This window comes from Adiantum capillus-veneris, chromosome 11 (genome assembly GCF_014529385.1).
Source record: "Adiantum capillus-veneris isolate H3 chromosome 11, ASM1452938v2, whole genome shotgun sequence".
Classification (NCBI taxonomy): domain Eukaryota; kingdom Viridiplantae; phylum Streptophyta; class Polypodiopsida; order Polypodiales; family Pteridaceae; genus Adiantum; species Adiantum capillus-veneris.
In genome coordinates, this window is record NC_140941.1 from 108692069 (window position 1) to 108710029 (window position 17961).

The window sequence follows — 17961 nt, forward strand, 5'->3', positions numbered from 1 at the left end:
CCTAGCTAGCTGTTGTACTGGCACCTTATACCTGTTCACATAGAAGCAAAGAGCCACGAAGAAAAGCCTACCTTGTCGACATGGGGAGAGCAATGAGCATTCTTCAGTAGCATAGAGTCTGTCGGCCAAGCTCCTCCCTATTCATTCCAGCAATATGAGGTTGACAATGTCGCTGTTTGCCCCATTGGCATATTGGAATCGACCTTCTTTTGCAGTGAAGCCTACGCGCCTTCTCCGCGTAGCAATCATAGCAGCTTTTTGTGTAGCAAGACCCAGTGGCTAGTTGAACAGTATGTCCAGCTTCAACTACCTTACGCAGATCGTTTCTACAAGTGCAACTAGTTATGGACAAAATTATGCCGCTCCAAGTATAGCTCATGCAGATTCAACAACCGTGTGCCCTCGGTCATCCTTCAATGTTCATGGAAGTGATATGCAGCAGGTTCCATGCCTAATTCTCAAGATTCACACCAATTCTTTTCCGCGCAGTATGCCTGTGTAGCAGCAAGCCAAAATGAACCGGAAAGGAGTATCAGAGACCTTTCAAACCCTGTTTATATTTCGCAGATCATGAAGCTGGAGAGTACTTCGGATGCTTGCCAACGTGATGAGCACTCTCAAAGATCAGATATTTCGTGCAATCAACTCATGGTAGAGGTATGTTCTACTAGTGCTCCTGAAGCAAAAAATATCATATTTTGATTGACGATCAATTGGCCTGATTTGTATCCAAATCACCAAAGCTCATTGCCTTTGCTGGCCCGTTCAACACATTTCTTTGTTGATGCTATAAGGCTGTTTGTGATGCAGAGACGCGAAAAAATGGAAAGAGTAAACGTCAAATTGGACAAGGGCAAAAAAGCTTAGCAGGATCAATCACACCGAACCTTATGATGGATGTTATCCTGAAGTAATTAAGCCAGCGGCTTCAGTGCTAGCTGGTTGCACTTTTAGCAAAGGTTCACTTTTGTAAATGAGTGAAGCTCATTAGTTCTTGCATGACCCATAAGGGGAGTTCCCACTACAACTATTTACAGAGCCATAGTGGCTTATTGAAATGATGTTCTAAGATACTGTGCAAATATAAAATGGCCTATCTGAAAATTTGATACAAGCATTTCAGAAGGATCTGCAGACAAAGAAAAACATCTCTTGTGACCAATTCAACACAGAATATGGTGTCTGCAGGAGTTGGTTAATGTGTAGCTCCAAGGAGATAGAAAAACATTGCAGTAGAAGTCAAGTAGTCAATCATGCAGGTGTCTACGCTGCCCTCAAAAAAATATTCAAAGAACAAAAGCGGAAGCTAATTCTTTATTCCACACAAAGAGATTTGATGTTGGAGAACCTGAGAACACGGACTGAGGAGTAATGGCATTTTTGGAGATAGGCATACCAATATGTCAGTACCTATTAGCCTCCAGCAACAGTTCACTGCTGGGTGGGATAGCAAAAACTTTATAGAAAATATGTAAAGAGCTTCTCTTGGTAAACCACATGCAGGAGGCAACCAATGTGAATGAAGTTGAGATTAGCAACAACAGTATACTGCAACATTTCTCTTCGGTAGCTACAAACGAGGTAGAGAATACTGATGGTGTGGATTTGAACACATAGAGGTTACTACTTCAGAGCTCCCTTCTTCCCAATAATCACAATTTGGTGGCAGATCCTGTGAGCAAAGGTCCATGCATGAAGTAGCTATTGGATCAAGTTCAGATGGCTGCAGATGGTAGACATCAGTTTGGTATTGTAGCCAACACAAACCCTCATTTTCCCTTCAAGGAAAGCTATTGATCTAGGGCGGGCAGTGAAAAGCTATTCACATCTTCTCAAAGGTCTTTTGTGCAGCAGGTAGCCGAGGTAGAAACTCCACATAGAAGCCATAGTATACCAAACAGGCCGAGCCCCAACAACAAATGAACATTTCACAGCGCATGGCATATTGCTGTTAATATATTGTCTGGGTGTGGAACCAATTTCAGCGTCAAGAGGATTGTACAGAGTTTGTCTACTGTTGAATGCATTTTGCAGCCTCAAGATTCAAAAATTATTTTATTTAGTTAAACACTTAATAGATCATATATGTTGGGTGCCAAGCGCCGTCTTTTGCAAATACATTCCTCATGATGCTGCATCTTATCTCGATTTTCTTGTAGAGATGAGTCAGACTTCTTTGCATATCTTACTGGCTTAGCATATAAAGGTGTGGTCACACGGGAGCTCTCATGTGGTCACAGGAGAGCTACCGGTACCGTACAGTTGGAGGTTGCAAGGCAATGACTCGTCGGTCACCCGATAGAATTTGATGACACCTAAGCATAGACATAAAGCTGCATGTTGTTGCATGCCCTACGTGGCGAGCGCGCTATGGAATCTGCACTCTAGCGCTTCGAGGAAAAGCTGGAGTAGCTCTGCTTGGCAGTCGCGCATTAAAATCATTCCCGTTCACGTTTTGCAACTACGCCAAAGTCGGCATAGTTGTCCATGGCATACATAGTTGTACTAAGCAGACTTAGTTATTTGCATGGGAGGAGAAACGAGGCTTAGTAACTAGTGCAAATAACTGGAAACTAAGTGGACGCTCAATGCAGAAAAAAAATTCCATTGCTCTTGAAAGTGAGATCATTGTCAAAGGCATCAATAGAACTTTTATAGTTGTTGCTGATGATCTTGAGTATAGCGTCTCTATGGTGACAAAAACACACTGATTATACCCTCACCTTCGGGTGGTGTTGAAGAGAATTGCTACTTGATTGAGACCCCGATTCAAACCCCTTGGAAATAACATACATCAAACGGACTGACAAATTCGGCATCATGTTGCCTTGAACAGCATGTTCATGTATTGAGAAGTATAACATGGGGCATTTACAAGTTTTTGTTTTTCATAGCTTGCCACAATCCCTAGTAGGCAGCTAAATGCAAGGTAGTATGGGCTTCATAATTGCTAAACATGACAACGTCTCCATCACTTTTTGGCTCTGTTTTGAAGTTGAATGATATTGAGCGGAACGCCACCCGTACTAATGCACATGAGCGTCACGTAATAGTAGTTCTCCAGATGTGCGTTTGAATTATTGATGAGCGGACTGAATATGGTGCCTTCCGCTATAGGGATGCCAACCTCAAGATACCCATTATCATGTGCAGTTAGGAAGCACGATTCATAACGCGAGGTAGTCAGCAAAGGGACAAGAAGACAGAATTGATGAGCCAAGCACCTTACGAGAGAGAGAGAGAGAGAGAGAGAGAGAGAGAGAGAGAGAGAGAGAAAGAGAAGGTAATACTAATCAGAGAACATAAAACATAAATTTACATCTGCGTGTTTTGTGTATGGCAGGGAGGACACATGTATTCACAACACTGCATGTTCCAAATGCACAAGCGCAATCCTAGCTCGACAACACTGTAAGGTCCGTTATTTGCATCCAATTCCCCATGCGCGTGCGTTTTCTAGACGCAACACATGATAAACGCTACGGGGTAGGACATGGCTTCCGTTTCTTATAGTCTTCTAGAGAGACCACAATGCCAGCTCTCCACCATACTTTTGTATGGCACCTCTGTATGGGGTGCACTATATACTTTGCACTTTCAGTCCGTGACGTTTCATTGCAAGACAATATGTTTAACTATTCACATTACTTTTTTGTAGCTTGACTCAAATATCGGCTTGTAGATTGGACAATTGAAAAGCAACACTACAACATTGCAGGTCAGTAGAGCACCTCATTCTCGTATTCAAAACTATACACTCGATGTCGATCAACATCTATATATGTTAGTTACACACACAACTCTTTGCATATGGTTGCTAGCCAATGCATGTGATGTATTACAATAGTGAATACACAAGTAGTGAATGCATATGGTGTATCACTAATAATTGATGCACTTAACTATCTCTCCTCCTATAAACATTATACCATTCTTTAAATGTATATGCACTGCCGTCGCTGCCAAATTATTAATGCTCTTGTTCTTTTCAGTGCTAGATTCTAAATGTCAATTTGTATATGTCCTATTATACTCTATAGATGTTGTATAGCAAGGCACACCAAGCAAGACTAGTTATGACCATGATCCATGTTATGAATATTCCTCTGCTCAGTGCTCACCGATTCTAAATTTAGGAGACTGCAGACGTGGTTTAGAAGGTTTATGCCCACGCAGAAACTCGACGACGCAGGGCCAATCGGCGGCCCGCTGCACGCATGCATGCCAATTGCGCACTACTCCTTGTCGATTCTATAAATACCGCACCTCCTGCCACCATTTCTCTCAGCCCGCACTCTCCAGCTTGTACTAGCCTAAGCCAAGCATGGCCTACAAAATGATGATCGTGGTTTTGGCGCTGCTGGCCCTACTGGCAGTAAGCCGTACTGCTGCCGACAGTCGCGAAAGCGAGTGGCGTATGCGCCTCCAGGCTTGTGACGACTTCATGGAGCAGCGCGGTGGGCAGCTACGTGAACGCACCAGTCAACCCAGCCAGCGATGCTGCCAGAATTTGCAGCGCATCTCCTCCGAGGATCGATGCCGTGCTCTACAACAGGTTTATGGTGGCCGGGGCCGCCACATGTATCCCGACTCGTGCCGTGAGTCACCCTACGAAAGCCAGCAGGAGCGCACGACCAGAATGGCATCTCGTCTTCTTCAACAATGCGATCTGCGTCCTCGAGAGTGCAGAACTCGAGATGCAGGTACAACTTGTTAGAATTAGCTATTAGTATTTGTGTCTTTCTTTGATCCACTATTGCATGTCATTTTTTGCCCTACTAATATGATTTTCTTTTGCCTCAATGCAGAGACCTGGCTTTGGTGGTGAGCTGATGAGAACTGCCAAGTTGGTGGTGAGCTGATGAGAACTGCCAAGTAAACTAGGCACCAAAGTTTTCCACTTCAGTTTTTAATAAGCATACATAAAACATGTACATACCAGTCGAGATTGTCAGATACCGATCGATATCTGAACAAGTCTATGCGAGATGTAGCTGGAAATAAATTGACTTTTGCCTGCTAGTCAGGCCACTTGAAAGGCAAATCACCTTTGATCTCTCTCTCTCTCTCTCTCTCTCTCTCTCTCTCTCTCTCCGCGCGCAAGTATTGCTCTTTATAAAGCGTTTTGAGGTTCTTGTTGGTGGGAAGCAGCAACATGCAGACAATTTACTGGTAATAAGCAATTTTTGTTTTAAGCCTGGACATTGCCCTTGCTTGCCCATAACCTCATCTTGATCAATCATGCTCAAGATGAGGTTGGACATTTCTACTTCTGAGGTATCATCTAGTTTTTGTTTTTGTTTTTGCCTGAAGAATGCCTGGTATATTATGTTGCCTTCAAATTGGCGGGTACCCTTACTTTTACTGAAGAATTCCCTTAAATCTGAACAGTGGATCAAAATTGAATGTATGAACTATTACGAACGGTTTCAACCGATGTACATATAAACTGGTTAATTCACCTTGTTGGTTCCTCTTGAGTAAATGTCATAAATCATATTTAAAAGTACAGATCTCGCTGCATATATACATGTTACAATGTCTATCCCTTTCATGTGCACACAAGGTGAGGAATTGGATGGCAATTTGGTCTAATGGCAACCATACGAATTACAGAATTGGATGTATCTCTAGGGCCTCATACGAATTACAGAATTGGATGTATCATACCCATTCCACCGATCGCGGTTTCCATTCGAGTACCAACTCAAAAAAGCTTCCATCTATTCGTCTGCTTGTTTTGACCATTTTGTGCCCTGCGAGCGTGGCCGTTCCGTGCAAGACTATCATGAATCATGGCTCCACGGTTGACACAAGCGCCCTGTCTGTATTTTTCAGCTTGTTGGACCTTCGCACTGCGGTCATACCAACCTTTGGAGGCATTCGGGTTCGATTTCCGTTTGCGCTGATTCTCAAGACTGGGTCTGTCTGCCTTAGGATACCGAGGTGCAGAGGACATGAATTGGAGAATGCGAGGGTTGAGATCTCCTTTCCATCCTCGTCGAGCTCCAGCAGGAGCAAGCCCCGCCTTGCGAGCATATCCGTCTCTGGACCTAAATCCCACAGCTCCTGAAGAATGGAAAAGATCAGCAGTGCTCGAAATCACGTCCTCGCTGCTTTTTGAAAAGCCAGCTTATTAACCATGGCTCCCCAAAACCGGTCGTCTTCAACACGAGCTCGACTTTAGCCAGCATTTTGTAAGTTTAAAATACACTAAACCCTGTTTTTCCTATAGGTATAGTTCCTTGGCTTCTTGTGTGAAATTAAGCCAAGCAAGGATACTCCATAGCAAGAAATCCTTCCTCTCTAATTCGCCCCACCTAGAACCATCTGCCACAATGAGGTGCTTTAGATTAAGAGCTCTGCGCTTCAAAGTCGAAGAGACTCCCTAGATGAAGAAACGAGAGGAAGGCGCGGGTGGTGGAGGAGAGACAAGACATAGGAAAGAGAGGGGGTTGTGTTACAATTGGCACTAGAGAAGTGAGGAGGGGTCCTCCGTTCATAAGCATAAGCCAATCCCTTTGATCATTAAGGGTGGATAAAGAATTTATTAGTGTTTTGGAACCTCTTTAGATAGCTAACAAGAATCTTCTCCACTAATCTATGGCAACTTTCCCCCAAAACCACATGTTTTGGTTGTGAGAGAGAGAGATTGAAAATTTACAACCTTCAATAAAAAAGGCAAACCCCTTCCAAGAAAAATGGATGGAAGTAGAGAGAGAGAGAGAGAGAGAGAGAGAGAGAGAGAGAGAGAGAGAGAGAGAGAGAGAGACCATGAATACTAATATGAAGTTATACATCAATGATGAAGGTAAAAGAGATTGAGGGGAATCCTCCCTCTTCCTTCGGTCTATGTATGTCCTTGCCAAAAGCGTGGAGAATAAGACAAATGATCCCTTAGTGATTTTTAAGAATTGGTGGGTGTTGAACATGGCGACACCCCAACATCCACTCAATAGGCTATTATGGTGGGTCTTATTTGAGTGCATTCTCTCTTAGATAGCATTGAATGCTCTACATTTCCAAACATAGTTTTCTCACTTTCTATCTCCTCTTGATGAAGTTGCAATTGGTGTCTAAGCTAACTAATGGTCACTTTGGTAGGTTATGAGACATACGTATCCATGAATCCTAGTCTTTGCATAAATACCATTGAGTTTGTCATACGCTAGTTGATGTAGTAGGGCATCCTCGATGGTTGCAACTCGTTGGGTATGGTACATGTCTCCTATATATAGCATTGGCATAATTCTGATCGCAAGTCTTGATTCCTCTTCCTCTAGGAGAGGTGGAGCACTTGTTTATATGAATGTGACTAAGACACTATGCCATCAATGATAATACCATGATTCCCCACACCTAGGACTCTATATTTGAAGCATATTCTCTTGAATCAAACCTCCACCACATTCACATGTGTAGCAAATTCCAAAGTAGGCATATCATGTGACCCATTCTATATATTTTTATCTATGAATCCATGAGGGCAAAGTCTTGGTGCCGAGAATTGTGAATCCATCTATAAGGCAGTAGTGACAAGGTGTCAAACAACCCATTTGTGATATCTCTTTAACATGGAAAAAGCTACGCATCCTCGTGGTTTTGCCATAAGCTTGCAAAAGAATTTGTCTGACTGCATAAGCATGGTGAAATACCATGATTCCCCATCCCCCATGTGTCATTTGTGAGGACCATCCCACAAACATATCTATGACTATATATATGAAGCATATTCTCTTGAATCAAACCTCCACCACCTTCACATGTGTAGAAAATTCCAAGCAGGCAATGCCCTGTGAAGCATTCTACATGGTTTATCCATGAATCCATGAGGGTGCCCAGATTGTGACTCCATATATCAAGGCAGTAGTGACAATGTGTAAAAACTACCCATTTGTGTTATCTATATAGCATGGCAAAAGCTACGTACAATTATGTTTTTGCCATAAGCTCGCAAAAGAATTTGTCTTTGGCTACATACGCATGGTGAAGCAACCATAAGATACGAAATCAAATGCTAGACCCCTTGTTCCTGTTGAAGGAGTACGAGCGGAAGTGCGACGCGAGAGAGTGCGAGAAGAAGAGCATGACGATATGGTGAACTCGCTCTACTGTAATGTGTAGAGCATAGTGAGTTCTTATTAGGTTTTTACAAAAGAATATGTGTACATACCTGGCGGACCGCCCACTTACCTGGGCGACCACATTGGGCTTTATACCCCAACAACCTCCCACTTAAAGTCCAATGTGGTACTTTAAGTGTGAGAGAAGCTACTATACAAGCTAATATACAAGAGATGTAGAGAAGTGATGTACTACCCTACACCTAACTGCTTGCGAAAATGCACAAAGCTCTCTGAGGGAAGTCCTTTTGTAAGTAGATCAGCAGGATTTTCTGTGGTGTGAACTTTGACAAGATGAAGTTGCTTATCCTCGAGCATTTCCCTGATGAAATGATACTTTACATCCACATGCTTTGTCTTTGAGTGATAAACTGGATTGCGAGCCAATTGTATAGCACTTTGACTATCACAATATAACACAGGCATCTCTTCTTTGATTCTCAAATCTGTTACTAGTCAATTAAGCCAAATTGATTCTTTGCATGCCTCTGATGCTGCAACATATTCAGCCTCTGTAGTAGACTGAGTAACACAATCTTGTAATCTAGAACGCCATGATACTGCTCCACCAGCCAATGTAAAGACATACCCTGACGTAGACCTTCGGTTGTCTAAGTCACCTGCATAATCTGAGTCTGTAAAACCCTTTACACTTAGCTCCTGACTCCCATAGCATATACGCATACTCGTTGTAGCTTTCAGGTATCTCAATATTCCTTTCACTACCTCCCAATGTTTCTTGCCTGGGTTTGACATGTATCGACTTACTACTCCCACAGCAAATGCAATGTCTGGGCGAGTAGCAATCATTGCATACATCAAACTACCCACTATAGGCGCATATGGAATCTTATCCATTTCAGCCTATTCTTCCTCAGACACAGGACAATCTTGTTTGCTAAGTTTCACATATGGTGGCAATGGAACACTCAGTGCCTTTCCCTTCTCCATATTGAAACGTTGCAAAACCTTGTCAATATACTATGTTTGAGATAACCAAATCAACTTCTTTGATCTGTCTCTCTCAATGCGCATACCAAGTATATGACTTGCCTCACCCATGTCTTTCATGTCAAACGATTTTGCCATCTTTGACTTCAAAGCTGAAATTTCTTCCAAGTGCTTGCCAGCAATCAACATGTCATCCACATACAAAATAAGGATCAGCCAACTACCATCCTTAGCCGTCTTTGTATATAGACAGTGATCAAACTCACTACGTTTGTAGCCTTGAGAAAGCATAAACTTGTGGAATTTATGGTACCATGCCCTCGGTGATTGTTTTAAGCCATAAAGACTCTTTAACAACTGGCATACCCAATCTTCCTTGCCTTTCTCAACAAACCCTTCTGGCTGCTGCATGTAAATTTCCACATCTAAATCACCATGCAAGAACGCTGTCTTGACATCCATTTGGTGCAACACCAAATCTAATATGGCAGCCAATGCAAGAAAGCATCTCAATGTACTCATCTTGACCACCGGAGAGAAGACTTCATCAAAGTCAATGCCTTGTTCTTGCTTAAAGCCCTTGGCAACAAGCCTTTCTTTGTACTTTGGCTGACTATCATGAGCGGTGATCTTATACCTGTAAACCCATTTACAAGGTAGAGCCTTTTTGCCCTGTGGTAATTTAACTAGCTTCCATGTCTTGTTTTTATGCAGAGTTGTCATCTCTGACTGCATGGCCAATTGCCAATTCCCAGAGTCCTTCATTTGCACTGCTTCCTTGTAACATGAAGGCTCATTGCAATCAGTCAACATGACATAGTTCATAGATGGAACAAACCTATCAGGAGGTCGCATGACACATCCAGATCTACGCACAATAGGTGGCTCAGGCTCAGCCACAACCTGTGATTCCACTCTATCCTATCCCTGCTCCTCTTGAGCCCTGACATTTTGTCTTGCACGTGCAGGTCCATCTTCTTGGAAGACAACTCTTCTAATCTCCTCAACCCTCTCTGGTTTAGAATGATATTTGGATTCATTAAAGTGAACATCATTGCTGCGGACAACCTTTCTGGATTCGGGATCCCAAAGTCTGTACCCCATCTCACCAGAATTACCATAGCCTAGAAAGATGCACTTTCTACTCTTTGGCTCAAGTTTGTTCCTAAATTCCTTTGGAACATGAGTATATCCCTCACAGCCAAAGACTCTGAGATGTTTGTATGAGGGCATTTTGCCTGACCATACCATCTCTGGCACTGAATCCTTCTGCAAAACCTTGCTAGGAGATCTATTTACAAGATGAACAGCTGTTGATACAGCTTCAGCCCAAAACCCATTTGGCAGCTGTGCATTAGACAACATACTTCTGACCTTCTCTTGTATGGTCCTATTCATCCTCTCAGCAACACCATTTTGAGGAGGATTGTAAGGAGTAGTAAGTTCACGTTTTATACCTTTTGACTCACAAAAGTCCTGAAAGGCCTTTGAAACATACTCTTCACCATTGTCAGTGCGTAAGCATTTAAGCTTCTTGCCACTCTGATTCTCCACAAGTGTCACAAACGTTTTGAAAACACTAAACGCTTCATCCTTGTGCTTGAGAAAGTAAACCCATACTTTCCTCGAGTAATCATCTATAAATGTCATAAAGTAAGAAGCTCCCCCTAGAGATAGGTTAGGCATAGGTCCACACAAATCACTATGAACAAGTGCCAACTGTGTATCTCTTCTACTCCTTCTATGCTTATGTGGCTGTTGTGTTTGCTTACCATACACACAATGTTCACAGAATTCAAAATCATTAAATGAAAATCCAGGCAAATAACCAAAACGAGACAAGATTTCCATTCCCGTCTTGGACATATGTCCTAATCGGCTATGCCACAAAGAAACGTTTGGCTGCTCGGTTACATTGATTACATTTTTAGAGACATTTGATACATATATCATGTAAAGTCCTCCAGACTTTACTCCATGTGCTACTGTCATAGAAACCTTGGATATCTTCCACATGTTTTGTCCAAAAGTGGTGACGTAGCCAGAATCATCAAGTAAACCTGTGCTGATCAAGCTCTTTGTAATTGCGGGAACATGTCTCACATTCTTCAGTGTGAAAGAAGAGCCATTCTGAAACTTCAATTGAACATCTCCAACACCTAAGAACTCACATGTCTGCCCATTGCTAGCCGAACATGATCTTTAGTGGTCACATAAGAGGTAAACCACTCCTTGTTTGGAGACACATGAAGTGATTCCCCTGAGTCTATAATCCAGTCACTCAGTGCATTTCCATCAGATGCTGTAAGAAGAGATGAGTCCATTGTATTCTTCAAGAAGTAGATGTCTCCTGACACTAGACTGTCATCCTGTGCAATAATTTCTGTCACATTTATTTCTTAAATCTTCACTGAGGAATTGTTCTTCTCACCATGGTCTTCAGCTTTCTCTTTTCCTTTTTCTGCTTTCCATTCTTTGCAGTCTCTTTTCATGTGACCCTTCTTGCCACAATGGTAGCATTCTATGTCACTCTTGCCTTTAGCACTGCGGGACTTGCTACGAGATTGATTCCTCTTTCCACCTTTGTACTTTTCTTTGGTCCTTCCTCTGACAACTAAGGCTGTTCCTTTGCCTTTGTCCATTGTCTTTCTATTGGTTTCTTCAGTAAGCAGACTTCCTTCTACACCTGCTATATTCAAACCATCTGGAGGTGCAGAATTACTCAAAGCTGTGAGAAAAGTGTCCCAACTTTCCGGCAATGTGATCAACAGGAACAGAGCTCTAACAGGTTCATCAAACTTGACACCTTGAGCTGACAATTGACTATAGATTGTGTTGAATTCATTCAGATGATTGGACATAGGTGTCCCTTCTTTCATCTTCAAGTCAACAAGCTTCTTAAGCCAGTATACCTTTGAAACATACTCTCCACCATTATGAGTGCGTAAGCATTTAAGCTTCTTGCCACTCTGATTCTCCACAAGTGTCACAAACGTTTTGAAAACACTAAACGCTTCATCCTTGTGCTTGAGAAAATAAACCCATACTTTCCTCAAGTAATCATCTATAAATGTCATAAAGCAAGAAGCTCCCCCTAGAGATAGGTTAGGCATAGGTCCACACAAATCACTATGAACATGTGCCAACTGTGTATCTCTTCTACTGCTTCTATGCTTATGTGGCTGCTGTGTTTGCTTACCATACAGACAATGTTCATAGAATTCAAAATCATTAAATGAAAAGCCAGGCAAATAACCAGAACGAGACAAGATTTCTATTCCCTTCTTGGACATATGTCATAACCGGCTATGCCACAAAGAAACGTTCGGCTGCTCGGTTACATTGATTACATTTTAAAAGACATTTGATACATAAATCATGTAAAGTCCTCCAGACTTTACTCCATGTGCTACTGTCATAAAACCCTTGGATATCTTCCACATGTTCTGTCCAAAAGTGGTGACGTAGCCAGCATCATCAAGTAAACCTGTGCTAATCAAGCTCTTTGTAATTGCGGGAACATGTCTCACATTCTTCAGCGTGAAAGAAGAGCCATTCTGAAACTTCAATTGAACATCTCCAACACCTAAGATCTCACATGTCTGCCCATTGTCTAGCCAAACATGATCTTTAGTGATCACATAAGAGGTAAACCACTCCTTGTTTGGAGACACATGAAGTGATGCCCCTGAGTCTATAATCCAGTCACTCAGTGCATTTCCATCAGATGCTATAAGAAGAGCTGAGTCCATTGTATTCTTCAAGAAGTAGATGTCTCCTGACACTAGACTGTCATCCTCTGCAACAATGTTTGTCACATTTATTTCTTGAATCTTCACTGAGGACTTGTTCTTCTCACCATGGTCTTCAGATTTCTCTTTGCCTTTTTCTGCTTTCCATTCTTTGCAGTCTCTTTTCATGTGACCCTTCTTGCCACAATGGTAGCATTCTATGTCACTCTTGCCTTTAGCACTGCGGGACTTGCTATGAGACTGATTCCTCTTTCCACCTTTGTACTTTTCTTTGTTCCTTCCCCTGACAACTAAGGTTGTTCCTTTGCCTTTGTCCATTGTCTTTCTATTGGTTTCTTCAGTAAGCAGACTTCCTTCTACACCTGCTATGTTCAAACCATCTGGAGGTGAAGAATTACTCAAAGCTGTGCGAAAAGTGCCCCAACTTTTCGGCAATGTGATCAACAAGAACATAGCTCTAACAGGTTCATCAAACTTGACACCTTGAGCTGACAACTGACTGTAGATTGTGTTGAATACATTCAGATGATTGGACATAGATGTCCCTTCTTTCATCTTCAAGTCAACAAGCTTCTTAAGCCAGTATACCTGTGAAGCTGCACTCTGCTTCTAATAAAGACCACTCAGCTTTAACCATGCTTGATAAGACGACATCTCGTCTGCTACATTGAAGTAAACGCTTTTTGCCAAAGTCAGCATAATGGTAGAAAGTGCCAATTCATCCATTTTGCTCCATTCATCTTCGTCCATATCTTCTGGTTTTATCCCCTTGAGCTTTATAGGTTTTATCTGCTTCTTTTGTACCAACACGTGCCAAATCTGCTTCTTCCACAATGGGAAATTGGTTCCATCCAGCTTCTTGATATTGTAAAGAGCAATGTCCTGTGATCCAGCCATAGCTACGCTTCACAATGGTTTACTTTCCTGGGAAAAATTCGGCGGAGTTTCCCTTGTAAACTGACCTTTGAACCAATATCAACCTGTCAAATGAACCAAGAAAGCTTCATTTTTTGCATAAATTTTGGTAGAGTCTCCTTTGTAAAATAGCTCTGGTGTACTAAAAACAGACCAAAAAAAAGCTCAAAAAACAATGTCTCTTTGACACTGTAAGCTGCGGGTAAACCTGTCCTGCACCTGTACTGTCTCTGACTGTCCTGTCACTGTCCTATAAGCATAGACTGCGACAATGCCTCAACGGCAGTAAAGCAAAGATGCAATCCCAACTGTCTAACTCAAAGTCAATACATCCTAGCTGTCTATCTAAGGGTGCTCGAGGGATCGCTCCAAGACCTGTATCACCGAAAGGATCTCAACATTCGAGAATCCCCCAGCTCAATTAAACCTCACTCGACCCTCAACAAAGGCTGCAGTAAATCTGACAGTACATAGACTTCCCACAAATTCATACATCCACAAATTTCCCACTATATGCTGTAACCGCTGCGGCGGTTGTTTGCTGCGTGACTCACAGCCAGCAAACCCTCAACAGACATACATCATCTCTGACAATACATCCCATGTGGAAGTACCTGCAATGTCAGGATGAAATCTAGAATATCAAGCAGCAAACACAAGCTACCTGATGAACTAGTGGATGTCCCCTACAGTCTGTGTGTAGATGCGCCCGTGTCGTATGTGACACGCCTCCAAGAACTGTGAGCCGTCCTTCGGTGTGTAGACAGCCACAAATCAACACTCTAGGAGTGTCGATATCCTCAGCACCTGCAGTCGTAGGCCGAAAACCCCAAATTTGCAGAGTCGGATCTGCACCCGTCAAGACCACGTAGTCGAAAATGGCCTACGCAGACCTTTGTCGAAGCCAAACGGTGGCCGAGATGACCATGTCTTCGCCTGTCGAATTTCACTCCAATCTGAGCTGGTGACTCTAGCCTCGTGCAGTGCTGCCCCGAGCCTCGATCTGAGCTCTAATACCAGTTGAAGGAGTACGAGCGGAAGTGCGACGCGAGAGAGAGTGCGAGAAGAAGAGCACGACGATATAGTGAACTCGCTCTACTGTAATGTGTAGAGCATAGTGAGTTCTTATTAGGTTTTTACAAAAGAATATGTGTACATACCTGGCGGACCGCCCACTTACCTAGGCGACCACATTGGGCTTTATACCCCAACACTTGTGTGCTCAACTCTACCATGTGAGCTAACATCAAGGACTAAGGGGGTCATTAGTTTGTAGTAAACTAGTGTGAAAGCCAAGTACTCAGAGAGAGAGAGAGAGAGAGAGAGAGAGAGAGAGAGAGAGAGAGAGAGAGAGAGAGAGAGAGAGAGAGAGAGAGAGAGAGAGAGAGAGAGAGAGAGAGAGAGAGGAGGAGGAGGAGGAGGAGGAGGAGAATAGGGTTTTTAACATTGTAGGAACTATCTCAAGAGATCTCATACATCTATCCGACGAGTCTTGAGCTCAAGAACCACTTGTGTGTGTGTGTGTGTGTGTGTGCATGAGAGAGAGAGAGAGAGAGAGAGAGAGAGAGAGAGAGAGAGAGAGAGAGAGAGAGAGAGAGAGAGAGAGAGAGAGAGAGAGAGAGAGAGAGAGAGAGAGAGAGAGAGAGAGAGAGAGAGAGAGAGAGCTATATAATTGTATATGAAATTCCTAGCTGGCTTTGAATTGTAAAATTATTGTAATTATGCAACACCCTGTTTTTCCTATGGGTTCCTTGGCTTCTTGTGTGATTGACAAAAGCCTCTTTCACACCTTGTATCGTGAAATCAAGAGGGGAGTCCAAGCAAGGATACTTCATAGGAAGAAATCCTTCCTCTCTTCGCCCCACCTAGAACCATGTGCCACAATGAGGTGCTTTCATTAAGAGCTCTAAGCTTCAAACTCGAAGAGAGACTCCCTAGATGAAGAAACACGAGACGAAGCAGGTGGTGGAGGAGAGGCAAGACATAGAAGAGAGTGGGTTGCTTTACAATTGGCATTAGAGAAGTGAGGTGGGGCCCTCCATTCATAAGCATAAGCCAATCCCTTTGATCATTAATGGTGGATAAAGGATTTGTTATTGTTTTGGAGCCTCTTTAGATATCTAACAAGAATCTTCTCCACTAGTCTATGGCAACTTTCCCTCAAAACCACATGTTTTCGTTGTCGAAGAAAGTGATGGAAGCGGCGGGGGGGGGGGGGGGGGGGGGGGGGGGGGGGGGGGGAGAGAGAGAGAGAGAGAGAGAGAGAGAGAGAGAGAGAGAGAGAGAGAGACAGAGAGAGAGAGAGAGAGCATGCATACTAATATGATGCTATACATCAATGATGGAGGTAAAGAGATCGAGGGGAATCCTCCCTCTTCCTTCGGTCTATGTATGTCTACCAAAAGCGTGGAGAATAATCCATATGATCCCTTTTGATGTGATTTTGAAGAACTGGTGGGAGTTAAACATGGTGACACCTCAAAATCCACTAACTAGGCTATTATGGTGGGTCTCATTGAGTGCATTCTCTCTTAGATAGCATTGAATGCTCTATGTTTCCAAAAATAGTTTTCTCATTTTCTATCTCCTCTTGGTGAAGTTGCAACGGGTGTCTAAGCTAACTAATGGTCACTTTGGTAGTGTATGGGACATACATATCCATGAAACATGGTCTTTCCATGGATGAATCCTAGTCTTAAGCTAGTTGATGTAGTAGGGCATCCTCGATGGTTGCAACTCGTTGGGTATGGTACATGTTTCCTATATATAGCATTGGCATAATTCTGATCGCAAGTCTTGATTCCTCTTCCTCTAGGAGAAGTGGATGTGGGGGGTGTGTGATTCATATGGAAAATAGAACAAGCACTTGTTTAGATGAATTTGACTAAGACACTATGCCATCAATGATAATACCATGATTCCCCATCTCCTAGGTGTCATCTGTGAGAACCATCCATAGACATATGTGTGACTATATGTGAAGCATATTCTCTTGAATCAAACCTCCACCACCTTCACATGTGTAGAAAATTCCAAGTAGGCAATGTCATGTAAAGCATTCTATATATTTTATCTATGAATCCATGAGGGAAAAGTCTTGGTGCCCAAATTGTGACTCCATCTATAAGGCAGTAGTGACAAGGTGTCAAAAAACCCATTTGCGTTCTCTCTAGATAGCATGGAAAAATCTACGTATCCTCATGTTTTTGCCATAAGCTTGCAAAATAATTTGTCATTGGCTACATAAGCATGGTGAAATACCATGATTCCCCATCCCCTAGGTGTCATGTGTGAGGACCATCCATAGACATATGTTTGACTCTATATGTGAAGCATATTCTCTTGAATCAAACCTCCACCACCTTCACATGTGCAGAAAATTCCAAGTAGGCAATGCCATTGGAAGCATTCTATATGGTTTATCTATGAATCCATGAGGGAAAAGTATTGGTGCCCAAATTGTGACTCCATATATCAAGGCAGTAGTGACAATGTGTCAAAACTACCCATTTGTGTTATCTCTATAGCATGGGAAAAGCTACGTACCCTCATGTTTTTGCCATAAGCTCGTAAAAGAATTTGTCTTTGGCTACATAAGCATGGTGAAGCAACCATAAGATACGAAGTCAAATGCTAGACCTCTTATTCAATAGGAAACTTTTGCTTCTTTTGGACAAGCACATCATGCATATGGTTCTTCTAAAGCTAAAAATTAGTGACATCAAACTCCTTTATGTCATAAATGTCATGGTATTTGCTAGTAGACATGGTGACAAAACTACCAAAAGATTTGGGAAAATTTTGACAGAGTCTCCTTTGTATTTGGGACTATGTCAACCAAAATACGAGACAAAATGACCAAATATGTCACTTGCAAAGCATAAAAGAGCGCAATGCCTCTCAAAATCACACTACATAGAGACCAACTAAGGTGCATAAACTGTCAAACTGACCATAGACCGCCAACTCGGCGTTAAAAGCACCTATACCACTTTATACATGTCCTATTGCGAGGCCTTGTAAGGGATACTCCAGCTATTTGTATCACCGAAGGTGTCTCCACCTTTGAGAATACCCTAGCTCAATGAAAACACCATGCTATTGACCCTCAACAATGTAGGTTATGCAACAAAACGTATAGCCAAGTCCCAAAAATGGCTATCATCCATACCAAGTCTCATAAATGATCACGATTGCCGTACTAGCCAAAATATGGGTCC

At 42.6% G+C, this 17961-nt stretch overlaps 1 protein-coding gene across 1 annotated transcript; it reads left to right on the top strand.

The window, feature by feature from the left end:
• The first annotated feature begins 4265 nt into the window (after positions 1–4265).
• On the top strand, positions 4266–5058 carry LOC147447807 (uncharacterized). Its single transcript, XM_086524410.1, has 2 exons — positions 4266–4703; positions 4809–5058. The coding sequence occupies exons 1-2, from the start codon at positions 4325–4327 to the stop codon at positions 4826–4828; spliced, it is 399 nt and encodes a 132-aa protein (XP_086380536.1). The 5' UTR covers positions 4266–4324; the 3' UTR covers positions 4829–5058.
• The last annotated feature ends 12903 nt before the right edge of the window (positions 5059–17961 follow it).

Bases quoted from the DNA above. Each gene is read 5' to 3' on its own strand.
- LOC147447807 (XM_086524410.1), top strand. From the start codon at position 4,325: ATGGCCTACAAAATGATGATCGTGGTTTTGGCGCTGCTGGCCCTACTG. The intron at 4,704-4,808 runs GTACAACTTGTT...GCCTCAATGCAG, and splicing joins GTGCAGAACTCGAGATGCAG to AGACCTGGCTTTGGTGGTGA.